At 42.9% G+C, this 22482-nt stretch overlaps 2 protein-coding genes across 2 annotated transcripts; one reads left to right on the forward strand and one right to left on the reverse strand.

Annotated features, from left to right (window-relative positions):
* Nucleotides 1-3259: 3259 nt before the first annotated feature.
* Nucleotides 3260-8215, forward strand: MTG2 (mitochondrial ribosome associated GTPase 2; the record flags this gene model as incomplete). The annotated part of the gene is made up of 6 exons (XM_083872976.1): nt 3260-3472; nt 4528-4675; nt 5260-5375; nt 5639-5857; nt 6529-6667; nt 7089-8215. The coding sequence occupies 6 exons, from the start codon at nt 3260-3262 to the stop codon at nt 7481-7483; spliced, it is 1230 nt and encodes a 409-aa protein (XP_083729102.1). The 3' UTR covers nt 7484-8215.
* Nucleotides 8216-19583: 11368 nt separating this feature from the next.
* On the reverse strand, nt 19584-21948 carry HRH3 (histamine receptor H3; the record flags this gene model as incomplete). The annotated part of the gene is made up of 3 exons (XM_083873345.1): nt 19584-20462; nt 21343-21509; nt 21732-21948. The coding sequence occupies 3 exons, from the start codon at nt 21946-21948 to the stop codon at nt 19584-19586; spliced, it is 1263 nt and encodes a 420-aa protein (XP_083729471.1).
* Between the last annotated feature and the right edge of the window lie 534 nt (nt 21949-22482).

Here is a 22482-nt window from a genome sequence, read left to right on the forward strand (position 1 = left end):
CATCTCAGTCCAGGGAAGTTCCCTGTGGTAAGTTATTGATCTTTTTTTCACTGGATGCATTGAAGATTACCTGCCAGCCTCCAAAATCCATGGCTCTTCAGTTTACTTCTACAGAACAAAGGGATGGATACATTCCTTATAAAAAGACAGTTGTATGCTGTATGACAAAAAATTACTGCAACTTCTGTGATACCTACCTACACAAATCCTATAATTCAATAATCTGCGTAAGTCCAAATTTCTGCTATGAAAGAGGATCCAAACCTATGATCATAGAAATGTTAATAAATAGAGGCACCTTTTATATGTCCATGTAAACAAAGGTATTTCTGTCGTGGAAAGAAAAACAGAAGGCAGCTCTGAGGCCTGGAGTGTCAGCCTGCTCGACGTCAATATTGCTTCATATCGTGCTTAGCTGAGAAAAACATCTGGCAGAATATCCTACTTGAATATCCGTCTTGAATATCCTACTACAAATTTTATAACTTGCATATACATTTCTGTGCCAAATTTTGCAAGCAGGTGGCTGGCATCCTTCTTTATTCTGATTCTCGTGCTGCCCTTGCTCAGATTCCCCAGCAAGCATTATAACCATAAGTGTTGTCGAATTTGTTGGTCTCTTGTTCTTACTTCATCATCATTCTTCATCATCACTTTTATTTTCCTATTGTAACTTGACAGAAAAATAGTGCAGAAGGTAAAAGAAAAAAAGTGCATCTTTATTGAAGACAAGCAATTAAATTCAGCTTTAATTGCAAGACACTATTATGCATATAGAGAGGGGAGCTATTAATGGGGCAACCAGTGAGAGAATACCTATAGAGGGAGAATTTAGAGAGAAAAACTAGTGGTATGTAAAAATCAGTATGAACAATGTAAGTTGCTTCTATTCATTCAGTTTTATATGTTCTTATAAAGTCTTGGGGGGGTGAAAAAAAAGGCACTTTTAAAGTGCTTATATAAGTGTTGAACAAAATACCGTGTCCAAATTTTCCTGCAGCAAAAAGCTTGGGTGGCTGTAGCCCACAAACATTTTTTGATATGAGATTAACTGCAAATTTACAATCTAAGGTAAATACACTCTGTAGGTTTTTCTCCTTTTCTTTATCTGACTGATGTCATTTATGGGATTTCAAGTACTTTATATTTTGAAAAACAAAGACCACAAGGAAAACCCAACATCTCTCAATTCATGACCTTTTTTCTTCTTTTTTCCTTTGGAGAAAATCTTTAACTGGACAACTAGAGAGTTTACTATTAAATGTTGTCCAAGCACTGTCCTTCCTATGTTAATAATTTCAACTACTGGTAAAGTAGAAGACATTTTTTTAATCAGTCCATATTTCCCTCATCTTTCCTGCTGGTGTTTTCATACAAATAAGTACTCTCAAATAGCAAGGAATAGGAAGTAAGATTGTTTTCTTTATAATAATTACTATTACAGGTAGCCAGAAGAATGCAATATTGCTCTTTGCCAGTTTGGGAATATGCCTTTTATGTGGTTTTTGAAAGTGCTGAAATGCTTTTGAGAGAATATGAACAACACTTAAACCGCAACAGCAACATCACATCAATCTGAAATGTCTTACATTAAGAACTTCGTGAATGTTGTGTATATAATGTATTTGAAAGAGCACTTTGGAAATAGTTTGTACATTTATTTCCTAATTTATACATGATTTTTGGTGTTAATATTTCTAACTGTTAATAACAAAACGTTTATTTAATGTGTCGTCCATTTTTATGTATTAATGTGGAAACAAAGTGATGCCAGCATTTTGACTTCTTCCATGAATTGTATCATCTTCTGTTTTGTAATACAGAATGCTTGAAAATGGTTTAGTTTAAACATTATCTGAAAGTGGATTCGGTGGTACTTTTCTTGTGGCAGACGGAATGGACAGCACAGGTTACCCATCCCTTGGGGGTGCTGGTGGGTGAGAGCTGGACATGCCCCAGCCCAGAAATCCCCCGTGTGCTGGGCTTATCCCAGCAAGGGAGGGACAATTCTGCCCCTCAGGGAATGGACCTGGTGGAGGGTGAAGAGGTGTCTTGTCTCTGCCTCGGCCAGCCCTGACACCTCGACAGTGAAGGGCACGGCTCGGTAGCAGGATGAACCTCACCGACCCCTGTGAGTTCTTTTCTTGCTTGAAGGAGTGAAGCAACGACAGCAGGAAAAAAGAGGAGGCTGTTCTGGGTTAACTGCTGGCTTTATTCATCAGGGTATCTGCCCCAGCAGACACCCCTCAGCAGAAGCAGCGGGGAGGAAAAAAAGCGGGAAACCCCCCCAATGTAACACCTTTTATTGGGGGGAGAAACTCAGGGATGGGTTTAACTGGGGACAAATCAGGGACCAAGGGCGTCTGGCTCTGCAGGTAAATGACACATATTGTAACAAATTAATAACTGCACAAGGGGTGGGGAGACAGCTGAAGTCTTGTCCAATCACTTGGGGTTCTTACTGGAACTTTCCAGACTTTTGGGAGAGACCCCAAAGTGACAGACAAGGCCCAGGGGCTGTATAAGTTATGATTGACATATAACTGGGGTTGGGGTAAAACCAATAAGGGTGGAACATGGGTGACATGGGGCAAACCATTACAACTTATAAAAAGAATATTTAACAAGGAACAAATACGTACATAAAACTGATAAAATCAAAAAACCACACCACTACAGGAGGGAGCTCTGCTATGAATAAAGGCTGAAGAGAATCGGGATTGTTCAGCCTGGTCAGGGGAACTTTGGGGGGGTGCCTTAATTGAAGCTTTCCAGTGCCTGAAGGGAGCTGTAAGAGAGACGGAAAGAGACTATTTACAAAGGCCTGGAATGAGAAGACAAAGGGGAATGGCTTCAAACTGGCAGAGGGCAGAGTTAGATGGGGCATTAGGAGGATTCTCGGTAGGTGAGGGCGGTGAGGCCCTGGCACAGGGTGTTCAGAGAAGCTGTGGCTGCTCCACCCCTGGAAGTGCTCACGGCCAGGCTGGACGGGGATATCTCAGGCAACCCGGGACAGTGGAAGGGGCTGGGGGTGGAACTGGATGCTCTTTAACGTCCTTTCCAACCCAAGGCATTCAGGATTCTGTCCCTCCTGAGCGCCGTTCCCGGCACAGAGGGGCTGAGGGGAGGCTGAGGCGGGGCTGAGGCGGGGCTGAGGGGAGGCTGAGGGGAGGCGGGCGGGACCCGCCGGGGCGCGGCTTCTCCTCAGCGGCTGCGCTCGGGAGGCCGAGGCGGGGCCGTGGCTGTGCCCGTCCCCCGCATGGCGCTGCTCTGTGGGGCCGTGCTGGGCGGATCGGCTCTCCCGGCCGCTGCCGGGGCCGCGCTGAGGCGCTGCGGGGCCGGGGGAAGCTGCCACAGCCCCTGGAAGCCGCTCCTGCTCCTGCTGAGCCCCCCGGCTTTCTCCACCAGCCGCGCCCGCCGCGCCAAGGACAGGCGGCTGAGGGCGAAAAGAGCCATTTCCGAGCGGCAGCTGGTGAGTGTCGGGCTCTCTGCCGGGTGTGGGGTCTGCCTCAGGCACAGCTCCGGCCGCTGGCGCTTCTGGAGTGAGGAAACTAAAATATAATTGACTTCAGAACAGTGAGGAAATGAGTCTGCCCCGCGATATTCTCGGTGTTTGCTCACAGCCTCTTTGGGCTGGAAGCATGCATAAGTCTAGAAAGCAAAGAGTCTTTTTAAAGCTAAAGCTGTAAAATGGTATTTTAGCTTTAAATCTAAAATACTGGTTTGTTTCTCACTTTTTTTTTTAAGTCTTGCGGTGTAGTGAGCTGCCAAACAGGCGTCACTTTATGTCAGAGAAGCTTCAGGGTCGTAGAATTTATTCTTCATCTTTTTTTTTTAGATTTACGTGTCTCTGGAAAATCTTATTTTCTAATGATCCATAAATCGCTTCCTATTAAAAGCTATAGTTTACTGTCTCGCCATGTGGTGGTGCCAAATACTTTCTAAAAGAGGCTTTTTTGTAGTAGTATAAATTTGAGTTCAGTTGAGAGGGGTTTTTTTTAGTTGCTTATCTTTGGTATCATAACACTAACAAGACCTTTTCTCCCTCGCGTACTATTTGTGCCCTTTATTTAAAGCGATTCTTAAAGCCCATTCTCATTATGAAGTCCTTTAGTAACTGACAGAGTTTGAAAGTTACGGTGATCAGTTTCTCTTTTCGTCCCTCTGTGTAAACAAATCCACCCGTCAATGAATGTACTTCTCTCATATTTTCCCTTGGGAATTTCATCCCCTTTTCTAGAGACAGATAAAGTTATATCAACATAGCCTTAGGTATTTGCTTTAAAAAAAGTTCTTAAAATACTTGAAAGGTGAGACCTGTTTTTCTTTATTATTACACTCAGTACAGTGCATTTAGCTGATCTGTGAATGGCAGCAGAGTTCTGATTCAGAGTTCTCGTTTCTTTTTAAACTGTTGAATTGAATTAATCGTGGCTAAAAGTAGCAAGTCTCCCTGTTAACTAAAACTTCTTGGAAGGTGAGTGTAATAAATTTTACTCAAAGGGAACAACCCCACCCTTGTTGCAGACACGTTATTTCGTGGATCAGCGGAAAGTGCGCGTGGTTGGAGGACAAGGAGGAGGAGGGGGCCATTCCTTCTACAGCGAGCCCAGAAAAATATTTGGAGGTCCTGATGGTGGAAATGGAGGTGATGGGGGTCACGTCATTTTTAAAGGTAAACCTCGCTGAATCTGTTCTGTTTTGTGTTGCTGTCTTATTGCTTTACACCCCACCCCAGCAAAGACAGCCCTACGCGGATGGTAAGAAATGGTAAATGGCAAAAAGGTTAAAATTTCTGTATGAGATGTCTTTGCTTTTGAAGTTTTGTCCTGAGTTGTAGTAAGGAGGATGTAAGTGACACTGACAGCCTTAGAAAGAATTTTGACAGTTGAGGTATTTTGCAGATACTTTAGTGCCTGGTGCCTGACTGTGTTTTGTTAAGGCTGGGATCTGATTAAATATTCCTCTTAAGATGAATAAGGCTGCTTCTACCATCACCCTGCTCTAAAATCTAATCTAGCAAATTAATTTTGGTTTGGAATGGTGACATGAATAAACCTAAGCAGCTAAGTACAGACAGTTAAACGTCATCACAACCTTAGATTAATGTTTGTCTTCCCTGATATGTTATTGTTGAGACAGTAAATAGGATGTGCACTCATGTAATATTCAAAAAGGGAAAGAACAGTCAAGAGGTGGCTTTTCTGTGCCTGTTTTACTAAAGTAATGTGTTCAAAATGTGTATCTTTTGCTTTACAGCTGACCAGCAGATGAAATCACTTTCTTCAGTGTTCCCCTTCTATCAGGGTTTTCATGGAGAGAGAGGAGGAAGCAAGAACTGTTACGGAGCTAATGGTGCACACGTGTATGTTAAAGTAAGTCAGTGTGGGAGCTTAGTACATGGCTGATTTTCAAACAGGAGAACCTTATTGTGAGCTAGTCCCATGTGTAATGATGAGTAAATGTCTGATGATGCTGTTTGAGTTCAGAAAGTGAGTTTCATGAAATACAATTCTCTTTTTGGGTTGCTCACCTTGAGAATATGCAGGAGTGGTTTTCAGCAAATCTGAAACTGGCCGGTGGAGGATCTGCTGCAGGCTTTGAGCTCAGTGTAATGCTTGCATCTCTTCACTTTGAGGTCCCTGTGGGTACTTTGGTGAAGGAGGATGGCAGAGTTGTGGCTGACCTCACTCAGCATGGAGAGGAGTACGTTGCAGCTTATGGAGGAGCTGGAGGGAAAGGGAATCGCTTCTTTCTCTCCAACGAAAACCGCGCTCCGACGTTCTTTACTCCAGGAGAGCCAGGTCAGGAGAGAGTCCTTCATCTGGAGCTCAAGACAACAGCTCATGCAGGATTGGTGAGTCCCTGTTGGTTCAGCTTCCATTTGGTTGTAGGTTGACACTTGACTGACTGAAGAAATAATACGTGATAACAGTTTCCTAGCCCCTGGCTTGCTTGCTTGGAGATGCAGCTCAATGCTTTTTTGCTGTCACTTGGTAGAAAGGTGTCCAAAATGATCCACAGAGCTGTCACTCTCTTGCTACTTGGTGTTGTCCTACCTCTGCTAAAATCCATATTATACACAGAGAAACAAGATTCATCACTGTTTGCTGATGATGTACAGCAGCTTTGTCTGCTGGTTCTGCAGATAACATACAGTATAGAAAATTCTTTTAAATTGGTTTGTTTTCTTGTTTTGCATTGTTTTGGTTTTTTTGCCTAAATGATAAAGTCCAAATCATCTATTTCATCCCTGCATTTCTCTTTTTACGGATATTAAACATTTGACTTTTTTAGAGCCAGGTTTATCATCCTCTGAAATGTAAAATGCTGAGTCAACTTTGATCTTAAGTTATTTTTGTATTTAAATATGGAAGTACTCTTAACACTAGCTGGCAAAGCTATGAAAGTTATGCTTTGCTTCAAAATGTTCTTGATGTAGTCCAGCAACTGCAGAATAATTGTCTGGTCCAGCAGAATTTTGCAGATTTGTTTAAAGATTGAGAAATTTGGGTGTTTGTATTCCAGGTGGGCTTTCCCAATGCTGGCAAATCCTCACTTTTGAGAGCCATCTCCCGGGCAAAGCCAGCTGTGGCTGCCTACCCATTCACCACCCTCAACCCCCATGTTGGCATTGTCCACTATCAAGACTATGAACAAGTGGCAGGTAAGAATTTGAAGTTTGTTGTGTGTGTACCTTGATAGCAATTTGTGTCACCTTTGTAAATGCTTTAAAATGCTGCAGAATAGATTTGGGAGTTCTGTAGACTTTTTGCTAATTAAAGAACTTCAAACAAAACTGTACTGGAAGCCCATTTCACCTTGACTTGTAGGTACCCTTAGTGCCAAGCTGTATCTGTATCTTAGTGTCAGTCTGTATTCTGTCTGCACTGGAGTAATCTAAATTTAGGTGTTTTAAAAGATAACAGCAGCAAACTTAGTGCGAGTTGTACTTTAGTATTGAGACATAAAGTACTATTGAGACATAAAGTACTAAAAGTACTGACACTGGCCAGTAAAAGACTGGGGGGATTTTTGGGGGCGTTTTTATTGTATCTGCTGGATTCACTGTGATATTTCTGCTGCAGTTGCTGACATTCCTGGCCTGATCAAAGGTGCTCATCAGAACCGTGGGCTGGGCATGGCCTTCCTCAAGCACATCGAGCGCTGCCGCTTCCTCCTGTACGTGGTGGATCTCTCTGTGCCCCAGCCATGGATCCAGCTGCAAGACTTGAAACATGAACTGGAAGCCTATGAGAAAGGCTTGTCTGAGAGGCCTCGTGTTGTGATTGGGAATAAGTTTGACCTGGCTCAGTCCAGGATCAACCTGCCACTGCTTAGGGAGCGGGTGGCTGAGAGGGTCATCGCCTTGTCTGCGCTGACAGGAGACAACTTGGAGGAGCTGCTGTGGCACTTGAGAGAACTGTATGACACTTATGTGAAGACAGAACAGTCACGAGGACAAAGCCCAGTCAAGTGGTAGAAGCCACAACTGCTGTGAACTGTGCTGGAAGGAGAACAAATTCAAAATAGCAGTTTGATTGTATCTCTGTGATTTGGTCTCCTTGTGGGTTGTTTTCATTGTTAAAATGGAAAGGCACAGCATGGAGATTTGTTCTGGACTGCTGCTTTGGAAAGATTGTTTTGTTTGTTTGCTCACCTTTGAGGTGTCTCTGAAGTTTGACAACAAAGCTTGGAAATTGTAATCATAGTGGGTGTTGAACTGGAAACCTGGCTCTTGTTTGGCATACTATGGAATGAAGAGAATGCTGTCCAGTAGAAATGACTGAAATTCAGGATCTGCAGGAGATGTTGGCTTTATTTTATGAAGTGTAGTGAAGTGGCTTTCTCAATTTTCACCAACTAAAATAAAATTGGGTGGTCCCGTGTTTATCTGTTTTTATATGATGGGCATTTCAGTCTTGTCTTAAAGCTTTTCACCTGTTGTGGTTTGGGGTGGGTTTTTCTCTTCAGAGGAGGAGCTCACAGGTCAGTAATTTTAGGAAGGAAGAGCATAAAAGAACTACAATTAATGACTGAAATTATTTTCTCATTAATATAAGTAATTTACTTTATTTAAATGCTGGCAGCAGCTAAGTAGCTGAATAAGGTGGCCAGGAACCAGCCATTGGATACCCACATCTGAGTTCTTCTGCTTAGGAATCTCAGGCAGTGTTCTGAGAAATCCTAGGCTTAAATACATCAAATAAAAGAAAAATACAGTTCTTTGTCTGTGTGTGTCTGCCTTTTTATTTTCAACTACGCAATTTTATGGTCTGTGTTCTTAAACTTTAGGGATTCAGGAATCTTGATTTAGAACAGCGGTCTTTGCCCTCTCCTCATACTGAAAAGAAGAGCTGCTTCTGTATACTCTGGTAAAAGATTATTATCTTAATAATGGAAAGTCAAAATTGACCAAAACATATTATTAAACTTTTTCAAAAGGGACCTGAACAGGCTTGTGGAGTGCTGAGACACAAACACTGTCAGAAATAGAGGAAATTACTGAGCGGATATGAAAGAACACTCAGCTGTAGCCTCTGATCACTTTTTCTAATACACCACAGTGAAGGTGATAATTCTCTCTGCTTCTTTCAATGCCTATTTTTGATTTCATCCCTGGTAGTCTAATGCTTCTGAATGGAACATGGTTTTAATTCTGAAAAAGTAATGGTCAATTTGAAAGACTGAGCTGATTAATAAATTATGGCAAATCAAGTAGTTACCTCTCCTAAATTCACATTCTGAGTGTTCCTATTTGTGGTCAGGTGTGGGAAGTAAGGTGTGTTTTTTAAGCAGTGATGTTGGTATAAATAGGATCAGGAAAAAAAACAAAACTAATATTAAATCCTAAAGTCTCTCATGTTTTGCTTCATCCCCGGGATTTACTGAGTTGAATTAAACAGAAGTTAATATTCAGTTCTGTTCTTCTGTTTGGATTTGTGTAGCATTTTTAGGCTTAATTGCTATTCTTCCTGCTATTGCTACATGCTTTTTAGCCACTTTTAATAAAACCAGGGCATGGTTGCCTGAACACCAAAGCTGGTTGAGCTTCTTAGCAGATTATTTAATACCCACAGATGCTTTGCACTCTGTGGCTGTGTTTGAGAATGCCAGGAACTGTTTCAAAAGCCTCAGTACTCTCAGCAGCTCTCACCCTTCCTTCTGTGCTCAGGTACCCTCAGTTCTTGCAGGGAGAGCAGTGCTATTTACTGGTTTGGGAAAGCACAGCAGGTTTCCTGACGCCTCCCGGGAATGTGCCATTGATCCTGGAGCTGGACTCTTTGTTCTTACTATTTCAGCCACCTGCTCTGTGGTGACAGCACCAAGTTCCTAAAGCCCTGTTCTTAACAGAGTTCAAAGAGGCTTTGCAGCATCAGGCAATGAAAAGTGCCAAAGAACTCCAGCTTTACTGTTGGAACAGCTCTTTGTAGAGGCTTGGACTTCTCCTACTCTTTAATCACTTGGGTCACATTGCTCCAGGGAGCTCCTTCAGAGATAGCAGGAAGATCTCTTGGATCCCATTCCAGTAGAGGCACAGGACTGAGGAGGAACCTCTGGTTCTGCTGAAAATAAAGTATTTGCAAAGGAAATGTGTTTTGAAAAAAAAATAATCAGTTTAATGGTGAATTGTTTTGGAGAAGAGTTGTGTGCTATAGGATTTATTTCCACTTTTTTTTTTTTTTTTTTTTTTTTTTTGGCAGGGACTGGGATGAGTGGGCTTGTTTTGACTTAGGTTTTGGTGGATTTCTTTTGCCTGATTCCTTAACTCGCTTTCACTTTCCTCTGCTGAACTTTTGATGGCGTCTTTGCTTCTTGAGCTGGCAAGAGGAGAGAGATATGGTAGATTGTATTTCTCAATCTGACAATAATTCAGTGTGAAGTCCAGTCAATTCTCTATTTCCTGGAGAAGTCTGAGCCATAATTTTGTTTAGCACTTTACAGTTCTAGTACTCTTCTGCATTTTTTGCTACATGATTACAACATTATTTCAGTGCTAATTATAGGGGTTTTATATTCCAGTCCTTTCCCCCTTTGTTAAGTCCTTGGGAAATGTAAGTGGTATCAATTGCCCAGAAAAAGAAAATCAAATGTTAATGTAAAAACAAGCATTAGAAAGGACAGCTGAGGACTCATTGCAGTACATTAACTAGAGCATTGAATCTGTGTGTTTAAGCATGAGATATTTTGCAATTTACTTCACTTATGGTTTCCTAAAGCACTTTTTAATATTACCTAATTTTTTAATTTTTTTTTTTAACGTTAGGGAAAGATCTTCCATTATTGTCTGTGTCCTTACTAAGACGCTTCATAGATTTGTGAATGAGTACTCTTGACTTGAACATGCTGAACAACTTGTTACCTGTTCATTAATTCAAATTAAAGAATGACAGGAGTGGCCGTGAACCAGAGATGCTCTTGCACACGGAGTGGGATATTGTCATAATTTGTACAAGCTGCTGGCTACAAATCCACCACCCAGCTGCTCTTCTGTCCTGTCTTTCATGGGATCCTGTTAATGGGCTCAGTGTCCAACTCCTGCACTGTCAGTTGTGGAAAGGGCTTTGGTGTGAATGAAAACTCTCCCCTGACACTGCCAAACTTCATCCCAATGTTGATGTGAGCCTGGCCTTTGAAGAAGAGCTCTGTTTTCTGTTTTCTGCTTGTCTTCCATGCTGCAGTTCCTAGTGCCATGCCCCAATAACTAATTTTTTTATTTTTTAAATAGGAATTAAATGTGCCTGCACTGTAGAGGTCTGGAAAGACTGCATTTATTTCTTGGAGAGCAGTATTATAATTTGGTGGGAAGGTTATATTTGTATGCCAATAATGATAAAAGATGGATTTGCAACTTCTGAAAACAAAACAAGGCTCCCTTCAGAGTGCATTCTTGATTTTTCTCTAAGCAGTTCTGAAATTTATCATGTGGTGTGTGCCCATTTTTCTGAGTCATAAAACCTATTTGGTAGAAGGACAAAGGCAGGGAGATTTTCATCAACCTTGTTTTAATGTTGAGGTTGTGTTTGTCCTTCGTTTCCCCACTGCGGGTAATTTTTCATCTACTGTTTTCTGATTGAAATAGAATTGTCCAAGGAGGCCTTAACAGTATCTGATTTGTCATCCATAGGGTTTGGTTTTTTTTCCTCTGCTCTTGTATATATAAAATATAACTTTGACTCCTTGAAGTCTGCATTCCTTGCTCAGCTCTCTTCTTTGCATGTTGCTAGATTGTTATGCCACCAAATGAGGACATGTATTTGTGTATCTTATACATATTTCCTGACTGATGAGTGAGAAGACCAACCATACTAAAAGTCCATAAAATTACAGTTTAATAACTGACTCGTGTCTGCATGTTCCATTGCAATAAGAAGGCTGCGGTTGTTTGGTTTGTTATAATCCATTTTTTTTCTGGTTACATTCAATTAATTTAATTGGAGTGAGTGGCATAATGCGGTGGTGACCTGGGCTCAGTTTGGTGGGCTTTTAACCTGACTGTAGCACTGCAGCAAACTCAAATACTGTTATTTTATGTCATGATGAGTGAGTACAAGACGACACAAAACATGAAGAGCTTTGTGCCTATTCACATATGCTGAAAATGTTTTATACAGACAAAACCACCTTTTAAAATGCAGGTTTAGAAATGCACTTCGGATCCAGGCGTATTAGGACTGATTGAAAAGCTGAAAATGAACGGCTGAACAAATTATCTTTTGTTATTCAAATCCTACGTGGGGCCTTTCTTGTCTTTGTAACCGGAGAAATCGATAGGCAATTAATGTGCTGGTAAGAGTCAATATTTTAGAAAGCATCTGATGGTTTGGGATCAATTTTTGCATATGGAAAAGCTTCATCATGGTTGGAAGATTTCTCATTTGAATCTTGGCATTTGGGCTGTCGGTACTTAATTACCTTTGAGACAGGAACATCATTGTTTCCCACAGACCTGTGAATCCCCGCCCAGTGTTTCCTTTGTGCACACACTAATCAGCCATTGACAGAAGTTCCTATTCCCTCTTTAAATCCAGATAAATTAATCTTTCACTAAAAGTGGAAAATGCTTATGAGGAAAAAATATTTGCATGAGGCAATGTGATTGCTAAAACACTGATTGTCAAGAAGATATCTGTGATATTACGGATGAAGTATCCCTATTTTGATTATCTTATTCATGAAATCACACTGGTTTGTGGCTCTTCATTTCCTGTTGTTTTCCTCTCTTATAATTCAGGAAGATAAATTTGGGCAGCTAGAGTGCTTTGTCCAGACAGGATTTACATTTATCACATTTAAAAAGTAAAAACCTGGTAAAATATCACTCTATTAAATCAATATTTTCTTACCGCACCACTTTAGAAAATGTTCCTTCTCTTCACTTACCCACCCCCGCAGCAGACATGTCATGGAAGTTTAAAGCAGTGGTGCAAACAAGCAATTACTGAGATGCTGAGCTCTGTCTAAGAAAACCAAAATCTGATAACATTAAGTAACTCCAGAGTCGGGAGTTGTGGGTTTGAAGCTTCCATCACTATGTGATGGGTTGGGTGCTGCATCAGCTGTGGTCGTGCCCCTTTTATCTATAGACTGGAAAAAATGTATTTTATTTTGGCAAGCTAACACATCTCTGTTTCTAAATCAACCAAAATTTTCCAGTTTCATTAACTAATTTATGGCCATTAGGAAAATGGTTTTGATGGATGAAAATTTCATGGGTTTAAATTTTTTTTTTTTTTTTTCAATTACGGTACCTTATGTTTCTGAGTGATTTTTCAATCTTCTTTCAGTGGTAGAAACTGAATCACGGAAGGCTGAGGTCCAAACTTAGCTGGGCTTGGAAAAGCCTGCATCTCACTGAATTTTAAACATTTTTAATTAAAATAATCATCTGGATTTGGACCCTAGCAACTTGCAGAGCCACATAGAAATTCTGTAGCAAGATAGATGACCTGGAATTTGGGAAATAATGCTCCAGTATCCACTTTATCCTCTTCATGGAACTGCAGTCCATGGCAGTGTTTAGGAGCTTTAGGAGAGCTCACTCAAACACCCCCTACTTATTTTTTAAGGTGTTCAGAAATTCTTTCACAGTAGGTAAAACTTCATCTGTAGAGGGATAACAACAATTGCTATGTGAAACATGTACAATTTACTATCTGGTGCTACTAATTCATGTAATTATCACTAATTAAATGATCTAAAGATAGTGATTTTTGTAATTGTTATTCAATGGCTTGAAGTGGCTTATGAAGCTGATCAACAGAAGACTTCTAGAATTCTATGTGAAGACTAAATTAAGTTAGTGCTACAGAAGTTATTTTCCTAATGTATTTAGCCTGAAATAAAACTGATAGCACATTTAGCTAACCAAGGCACTTGATGAATGGGTGCACAGTAGAAGATTTGCTTTTAGTTAATATTCAAGCTAAAAAAATAGCTATATTCCCTCTTTCATGCCAGGAAAACCTGAGTGCTCATATATTAATGGAGAAAATAATTGCAGAGGGTCACAAATGTGGTTGAATAAAGAAAGAACTTGTTCAGATTTTCTCAGAAAACGCTATGCCCATTCTGGTCTTTCAGTTAATATGTTTGCTTTTTTCAAAGGCAATTTGATAGATTCTGTCAGCACACCAATACCTCCTCAGAGTCTGTTGGAAAAGTGGCATTTAGGCCGACTAAAATTCATGTCCTGTGTTTCTTTTGCTGCGAAGGAGGCAATTCTGATTTAATAACTTGTTATGCCACAGTTGGGAGTGATTAATATTGATTACAAATATTTCATATTTACAAATGGTGGCTGGAAGGCACTTTTCTCAAGTGCTGCACAGTGTTGGTTCTCAGTGAAATAACTGCTGAGGTGAAAACATGGTTATTAAGATGAGTCAGTCGTAATGACCTTAAAATTCTGATTTCCCCAGGTTTTAGTAATTTGTTCAGTACTGCTGGAGCATCTCTCAAGAGGTGAGTGAAGGAAGGTTGAATTTCTGAGTTTTTTTCAAGGGAAATCAGTATAATCCTTGTGTTCTCTGGGATTATCTAATTTTTGAGATTGTCACTTTGTGTATAGGACAGGAGCATGTGGGACTTGTGAGGGGGGAATTCTAAGGTATTTCAGCTCTTTATCTCTCTGAAATAAAGATGAACTGTTCTGCAGGATTCTGTCTGCATGAGCTCTTCCCAGTGAGAGCCTCAGGAAGGATGTGTTTGGCATTTTGATCCTCTGCTGAGGTTTTATATTGCCCTGGTGCTGTATTCTTCCAATGGCAGTCATCATATCTGACTTCAGTCTTTTCCTTACTCTGGAATTTAGCTGTGTCTCAGCATTCCTCTGCCTATACAGTTCCATCAAGTCTTTTGCAACCTTCATTTTGATTAATAGTTTTAATGGCAGCAACAGAAGATCTTGTTCCTTTCATGAAAGCTCTTGGATAACAGCTTAATTCCCAGAGCACTGGCCATAGGCTTCATAAAAGTATTACACATATTATTTTATCCCTGTGTATTTTGAATACAAGCTGTATCAGAGATATTAAATGGTGTTTTAACCATAGTGGTCTATTAAATTTGTGCTTCTTAGAGTACAGAGTATAAATTATTTTCATAATGGAGGGTGATTGCTCTTCTTTGCTAATCTGTCTTCAATTCATGGACACTTCAGGGTGTACTTGCAGCCTCATGTTCAAGGGTTTATATGCAACCCCCATTATCGTTTGTTCTTCAATAAACAGCTTCTAAAGGCTAAAGCTGTGTGTGAGCTGTTAGTTAACAGCTAAAAAATTCGCCAGAACTGTTGTTGCCCTCCTAGCAGAGAGCTCGTTGTTTGTGAATGCTCAGAGAGATCTTGAGTGAGATTATGAACTAATTTGCAATCAGTTTTCCTTCAGTGTTAATTGTGCTGCTAAGTCCTAGGATATTGTGTTAAAATTAATTCCGAAGTCAGTGTCACATCACAGACACCTTTTTGTGCTTAAAAGAAGAGATGTTTAAGTTGTGGGTCCAGTCTGTGTATAAAAAACTCCTGTTTTGTCATGCAACTTTCACAATCCAACCAAAGGTCCTCCTTAGTGCCTCTAAGTCTTTAAAAAAGGAAAAACAACCAAGTTGTGTCATTTTAAAAATGGAAAAATAGTCTTGTTCTTCCCCCACAGAAGTGCACACAGAGCTCTACCTCTGATGTTTGGTACTTGGATCAGGTATTAGCTCCCTTTTGCACCCAGACTGTGCAAGCAGCTTGCAAATTATGGAGTAAAAGTGTGGGGCTTGCAAATAAGTAATGCTCATGCATCTTTAGCAATAAAAATGGTCCTGATAGAGTCATCAACATTCCTGAGCTTGCAACAAGAGGTGCAGGGACAGAGCTGGGGTTTTTTGCCTTTGAAATGTTCCTATGTGTTCCTACCTCAGGTAGTGGTGGATTTGTTGAAATAAATGCCAACAATAGTTTTAAATCTCAGTAAAATGGTGGTACTGGGTTGTAGGTAAGACCTTTCACCCTGCAGAACTCCTAATTGCTTTTCTAAACCCCCACAATTCCCTAATCCTGCAAATGCAACTATATTGGCAGAAAATTGTAGTAACTATATTGTCATAAAATTGTTGTAAGGAGGAAAGGAGGGGGAGACCTAAGGGAACAGAGAAATGCTGTGAGTTCCCTACTGCCCACAGGAACATCAGCAATCTTGCATGAAAGGCTGGCTTTGTGGTGTCAGAAATTGGGAGAGCTTTTCTCTTTTGTGGCACTCGTCCATGACAGCTCGCAGAGTTTTTATTCTTGTCTGCAATTCTCACATCAGAAGGAAAGATAGCACTCCTTATTGTGCCTCATCTATTTGCAGAACAAGTTCTGTAGAGTGCAGGTCTCTTTTAGGACCAGGTCTGTACTGCAAAGTTGTGCTTCTGTCACTGCTCCACAGCTGGGATTGTGAAAAATTAATCCTCCCTTGTAGAAATCATATTGGTAAAGTTCTTTCTGGCAAGGATGTTAACCTCTGGTCTTTCCATCCTAGTTCTGCTGTGAAAATGAATAGACATTTACAAACCATTAGCATTCTTTCAAATCAAAAATATAATCACTTGCTAATTTCAAAGCCCTTTCCTCCCAGCAAATCTCATTAATTGTCACAGACAGGTGTTTTCCAACAAAAGCTCCTTCTCTCATCCTCTCTTCTTCTCCAGCCTCCTACTTGAGCTAATGAAGCTCCAGCGATGTCCGTGGAACAATGGAGCAATTTCTGTAACTGCAGGTTGGAGAGAACAAATAAGGGATGGTAATTGGGGAGGGGCTGGAGAGGAGGCTGAGGGAGCAAAGTTCCTCTGTCTGTGTAACGAGATCTCTCATTACTGCTGATTAGGGAGGAAGCGTTTAGAGAGAGAGAAAGTAGCTGTGCTAAAAAAAAAAAAAAAAAAAAAAAAAAAAAAAAAAAAAAAAAAGTTTTTTTGATAGTTTATTGATATGCAGATGCTGCTGTAGGAAAAGACCACAGACCTCGTTAGGGCAGCCTTTATGTCCTCGAGTTAATGGAGTGAATGTTTGTGTGGAGAGAGGGGAACTGGCATCACCTCCACACTGCTCCTGTGGGAAGTCACTTAGCCAAAAAGCTCCCTGGCATGACTTGCAGCTGTGTGAATGCTGTTTACCAACACTCCCTGCATAAATTGGATGCTTCTCTCTGGCCTTAGCCAGGTTTCTTTTCTCTTTGGAGATGTGCTGTGGAAATGAAGCCTCTGTGCTTCCCCAAATATTTGAATCATATTCATAATTACAGCAAGTCCTCCTTCATGGGTTTTGAAAACAGGTCCTGCCTGCTTAGTTTATGCCTAGACAATAGGAAAGAGGCATTTTTTAGCAGGTATGGGAAATGAATGATACACAGGTGTTTTGCTGGGCTGGTTGACAAGCAGCCTTGCCTCATCCAGTGGTTATGCATTTTCACAATTGCTATTGGATTATGCCTAGGAGCTCCCTTGTCCCTGCCTCTTCCAAATACATATAGACATTTATATTCTGAACACTGAAAATTGGCAGAATTCAAATATTCTTTTAAGCATATTTGAATTAGTCATTAGTCTGAAACTTCAGAGCAGCTCCCAAGGCTTTCAGCATGAAACCCAGGCTCAGGTGTGACCTCATGTCCAGGCATAAGTAGTTATTTTTCCTTTTTATCTGGCAAAGCAAGAGCTCTTATTTCAGGAAGGAATATAAGCATCTTCCCTGCAAAATCCAGCAATGAATAAAATTACTTTCAGCCAAGTGTAGATAATTCTGCCCACACAGGGGTCAGAGACCATGGAAATACTGTGCAAAAGGCTTACAAGGAAATATATCCTTTTCTTCCCCCTGGGAAAGGAAGCTGTCACAACAGGCACCTTTTTTAATCAGAATGATCTAGTAGTTCCAACTCTCCCCATGAACAACTGACGAGAACCACAGCTGGAAACTGGTGCCTTGGTCACATTATGGCTTTGTCATTTTTAGGTAGACCAGTGGGGTTTGTGAGCTACAGGAAGAGTTATTGCTGATGTAACCTCTCCAGATCCCAGCTGCATGTAACATGCTCTGGAAAAGACCAGAAGCTGGAGAGAGTTGAGTGATGTGCACTCACCACACCCTCAGGGGGCTGTCAGGAACCTGCTCGCCAGAGGTAAGAGAAACTCAGCTGTTTCAGGAGCTGGTTTTTCTGTGACATGTGTATCTGCCTCCTCAGGCAAATCCATAGATGTTCTGCTTCCACTTGGATTTTATAATTTCCAACAACACCTTGTTCACCATAAAATATTCAGCAAGCTTCTTACAAAAATACTTTATTGGAGTTTTCAGAAGGGAGCAGACACAGGGAAAGGTACGAGCAGGCTCAACATTTATCCTGTCAATTCACAGCACACATGCTTCCAGGGGTGCATTTTAACCCATATATAACAGACTGACAGAACATGTCACAAGTCTGAAATATCACATACACAAGACAAGACATCATTTAAAACTCGACTTCAGATGACAACACTGATCTACTTGACAAATATCACTGAGATACAGCCGGATGGTATTTTCTTTTACTCATAGCAGCAGCCAAAAAGCAGTTTGCTTGCAACAGCAAAATGTAATTGGCAATCACAACATCAGAAGCTTTTGGGTACTACTTTACAACGTTTGGGTTTCTATTTGTAAATGTAATTTTCAGACTTAGGATCTTGAGCTCCCCTGTTAAATATGAGCATTTGCCATGGCAACTAATTACTTATTTGTGTTACTACATCACTGAGCAGTGCCAGCAGTGGAATTAATCTGCTTTTTGGTCATACTGCCTCTGTGCCCAAAGAGGTTGCAGAACAAATGAGCAACTGTGATGAAGCATGAGATGGGAAGCGGAGATAAAATGCCCAGGATTTTATGGTTAAAGCCAAGGCTGGAGCCCTGGTCTCTTGAATCTGGACTCTAACTGTGTAATTAGTTGACAGCTATAAAAAAAATTAAATTAAACAGTAAAATAATTGATGCTTGTGTTGACTGAATCAGCTTAACCCAGGTCTCCAATGAAGTGACATATTTGAAAAGAAAGAATGCAAGAGTTCTGAAACTTGAAAAATTTACGAGGTCTGAAAGGAACATTAAAAAAAGAGAACATTAAAAAAAACCCACACAAGATTTGCTTATCTCTGAGCTTGTCATTCCCTAACACAGCCAGAAGAGTATCTTTAAGATCCTGCAGAAGAGATTTGAAAATGTCTTTGTGTTGCCAGGGTGGAGCCTTGGAGAAGCTGGTACTGAGCTGGCACCTTTCACACAGGCACAGGAACCCTTTCCCAGGGCTCCCAGGGCTATTCCTGCTGCCTGGCTCTGGGCAGGAGGGAAGCACTCACACGGGAGCACTGGCAGGACCCAGAGGAAATCAGAGCAGTTTTGAAGCAGAGAAGGATCAGGCATTGCCAACAGCACGCTTGAAGATGCTCAATGCCTCAGAGCCTGGCTGTAAACTCCTTAGGGCAGAGATCTGTCCCTTCTTGGGGTGTGGAAGGGACATGTATTGCACCCCATGAAACAGGGATCCAGATTATAGCTGCAGCTGCTGTAACAGAAATGATAAATTAGATATTTTCCTTCTGAGCTTTGTTCTTTTCTTTCTGTATCATCATCTACGTGTAATAGCTGTGAGGAAAAAACGCTCTCATTAATGAGAAAGATCAGGTCTGCCAAGAGCTAAGCTGCAGTTTAGTGCAGTAGTTTAACCCAGATACTTATTTTTATTAGCTTTTTTTTTTTCAGTTTTCATTTTATTGGAGCAAAGTGCTGGTGCTGCTCAGGCTGACTAGGTGGCAGCAGAGCTCTTTTGTGGCACCTGCAAGTGACGGACACAGGTCTCACCACCTGTGGTTAATGTCAATAAACTCCTTTATCCTTCTTCGTGGTGGGATTTCGTTGTTGATGAACTAAAATAAGTTAATAGTGAGCTCTCTTCTGCCTTCCTCACTTGCTCCACACCACTCCTCCTGGGTTCTTCCAAGGAAACAAGCTCCAGTCCCACACCAGTACAGCAGAAGTAAACCAAGGCTTTTCTCATCCTCACACTGGGCTGGCTCCACGTTCAGTAGTTCTGAAGGGCATCGTGAGGCTGAATCTTCAGCTTCTTGGGACAAAGGAGTTTAATAAAAGCCCTTCTGAAGCTGGAGTGGCAGAGAGGGTATAGGACAGGGTTGACAGCTGAGTTGACCCAGAGCAGCCAAAAAGAAGTCTCATACCAGAACTCGGAGATGCACTGGCCGTGGCAGCCAGCACGGATGATCATCAAGAGGGTGTATGGTGCCCAGCAGATCCCAAAAATGCCCACAATGATTGCCAGAGATTTGGCCACTTTCTTGTCTCTAGAGAGCCTGAAGCGTTGAGTGGTGCTCTGGGACATGATCTTCACCTGTTTCTCTGAGGACAGAGCAGAGGCTGGGTTTTTACAGCTCTTTTTGTTGCAACATTTGGGTTTCTTGGAGCTCTCGGAGCTTGTTGCCAGCAGGTCCTTGGCATCCAGGCTGGAAGAGGAGGCTGCTGTTTGAGCTTTGCTCTTAGAGAGGTTGAGAGTTTCAGCTGGCTCCTTCTGCTCCCACTTACAGCATTTCAAAGAAATCTTTGCCTCTGGGCTCCTTTCCATCTCTTCAGTGAAGGACTGGTTGTGCACTTCGTGGAAAACATCCAGGCGCATTTTGGTGCGCTTCTGTATGTTCAGGTAGATGCTTAGGTTGAAAAACATCACGCTGATGAAAGGGGTGAAAAACTCCAGCGTGGAGGCTGTCATGAGGAAATACCAGTTGTAGAAGAACTCGGCGTAGCATTCCCCGGTGGGGATGATGCTCTGGCCTGAGATGTACTCCCAGCTGATAATGGCAGGGCCGTACAGCAGGAATGCCAACACCCACACCAGCACCATCTTCAGCACTGCCTGCCTGGTGTTGCCTTGCTGGGCTCTGTAGGCGACCTGCAAGAGGAAAGCCTTTTCTTACACACAGTCCCACACCCCAGCTGCCTGAGGCTCCTCACAAATGGACTGTTAGCATTCCTGGTAAAGTTGCTAGGCAATATCCCAGCAGTCCAACAAATTGATATGCCATAGGCAACGGGAGCGATTGCTAGATTAACCACACTCTTACAGGGAATATTTAGAACATTCATTTTACAGCTCCAAAATATGGTGTCTGCTAAGTGCTATGGTGTCTGCAAAATGTACTGACTTGGTTAGAGCCTGGCATTTGTCTGCACCCACCACTCACCTGAGCTGTCCCCAGCCACTCCCTGTAAGTCCCAAGGAGAGGGACTTGACAAACTCCTGGGCCAAATCTCTGTTGTATTTGTAGTCAGGGAATGAGCAAACAGCAGTGGGTCAGATCTGCCTGTGAAGTGCTCATTACCTCCTGAAAAAGGCCAAATATTTTGATCTCCCACACACTCGGAGACCTCACCACGTTCCCTGCCAAAGCCAGCAGTGCAATCTGCTGCTGTGCCAGCCAGGGAGAAGCTGTGAGTCTGACTGCAATCCATTTGTTTGTCCTGGGCATAATAAGCTCTTGCAAGTTAGTTAAAAGTCTGCTTACCTGCCTGGCTGGCTTGTACACTACAATCCTGTCACCTGGAAAGGGAACACCTGAACAACGGGGACTGAGCCTTGAGTGATTTAATTATACCAGGAACACTAATCTGAAACCACAGCTGAATTACGTATTTGTAGATGATTATTGCCTTCCAGGCTGAAAGAGTCATAATTTCTGGAGGATTCAAAGAACTTCTAATTAATGCAGACAATCTGGAGAATAAAGCAGGAGGAGAGTTACGTCCCTCTCAGCTGCCATGACAGGACTCACCGCTCTTGTCACCGAGAGGAATCTGTCGTAGCTAATTAGGACGATGTTGAAGACCGAGGAGGTGCACAGCAAATAATCAACCACCAGCCAGAGTTTGCAGAGGCTTCTCCCGAAGATCCATCTCCCCGTCAGCACATAGGGCACGTACAGGGGGATGCAGAAGGCACCTGCAAAGCGGAGTTCCCGTTCCCGGTGAGGCTCGGGGGACCCGCACGGAGGGAGCGATGGGGGACAGCGGGAGGGGACCGGGGGACTGCGGGAGGGGACCGGGGACTGCGGGAGGGTGCCGGGGGCAGGAGCGGAGGCACAGCCCGGCGGGAGCAGCCGGAGCATCCCCGGGCGCGCTGCCCGCCCCGCCGCCGAGTTGCTGCCCCGGGCGGGCACTTTACCTACGAGGAAATCCGAGATGGCCAGGTTGAGGAGGAAGAAGTTGTTCTGGGTGCGCAGGCTGGAGTCCGCCACGAAGGCCAGCATGACCAGCGCGTTGCCCGCCACGGTGACGGCGATGAGCAGCACCATCAGCGCGCCCAGCGCGGCCGTGCCCGCGGCGGGGAAGCGCCCGGCGGCGGCGGCGGCGGAGCCGTTCAGCGCCCCGCCGCTCTCCATGGCCCGCACCGCTCCCGCCGCGCCGCCGCCGCGGGGCTGCTGCCCCTCCCCGCCCCGCCCGCTCCCGCCCCCCGCTCCGGCCCCCCGAGCGGCCCCGAAACCCCCAGAATAGCCCTAAATCCGCCCAAGCATCTCTGCGTCTCTCCAGAGCATCCCTGAGCATCCGCACATCTCCACTTCACCCTCTCAGCCCAGGAGCATCTTTGTACTAGCCCGGAACGTACCTTCATTCCTCCAGCGAATTCCTGAGAATCCACACGTTCCCCTCTCAGCCTGGTAACGTCCTTGCGTTACCCCAGAGCATCCCTGAATCCCCCCAGAGCATCTTCTCCCATTTCCCTTCCTGGAGCATCACTGCATTACCTCAAAGTATCCTTGCCACCCTCTTGAACATCTCTACATTCCTCTTTCTCCTCTCAGCTCAGAAGCATCCTTGTGTTCTCCCAGAGCATCCCTGTGTTCTCCCAGAGCATCCCTGTGTTCTCCCAGAGCATCCCTGCATGCTGCACAGCAACGTTGCGTTCCTGCGTCCGC

This window comes from Zosterops lateralis (assembly GCF_965231275.1).
Source record: "Zosterops lateralis genome assembly, chromosome: 16".
NCBI classification, from domain to species: domain Eukaryota; kingdom Metazoa; phylum Chordata; class Aves; order Passeriformes; family Zosteropidae; genus Zosterops; species Zosterops lateralis.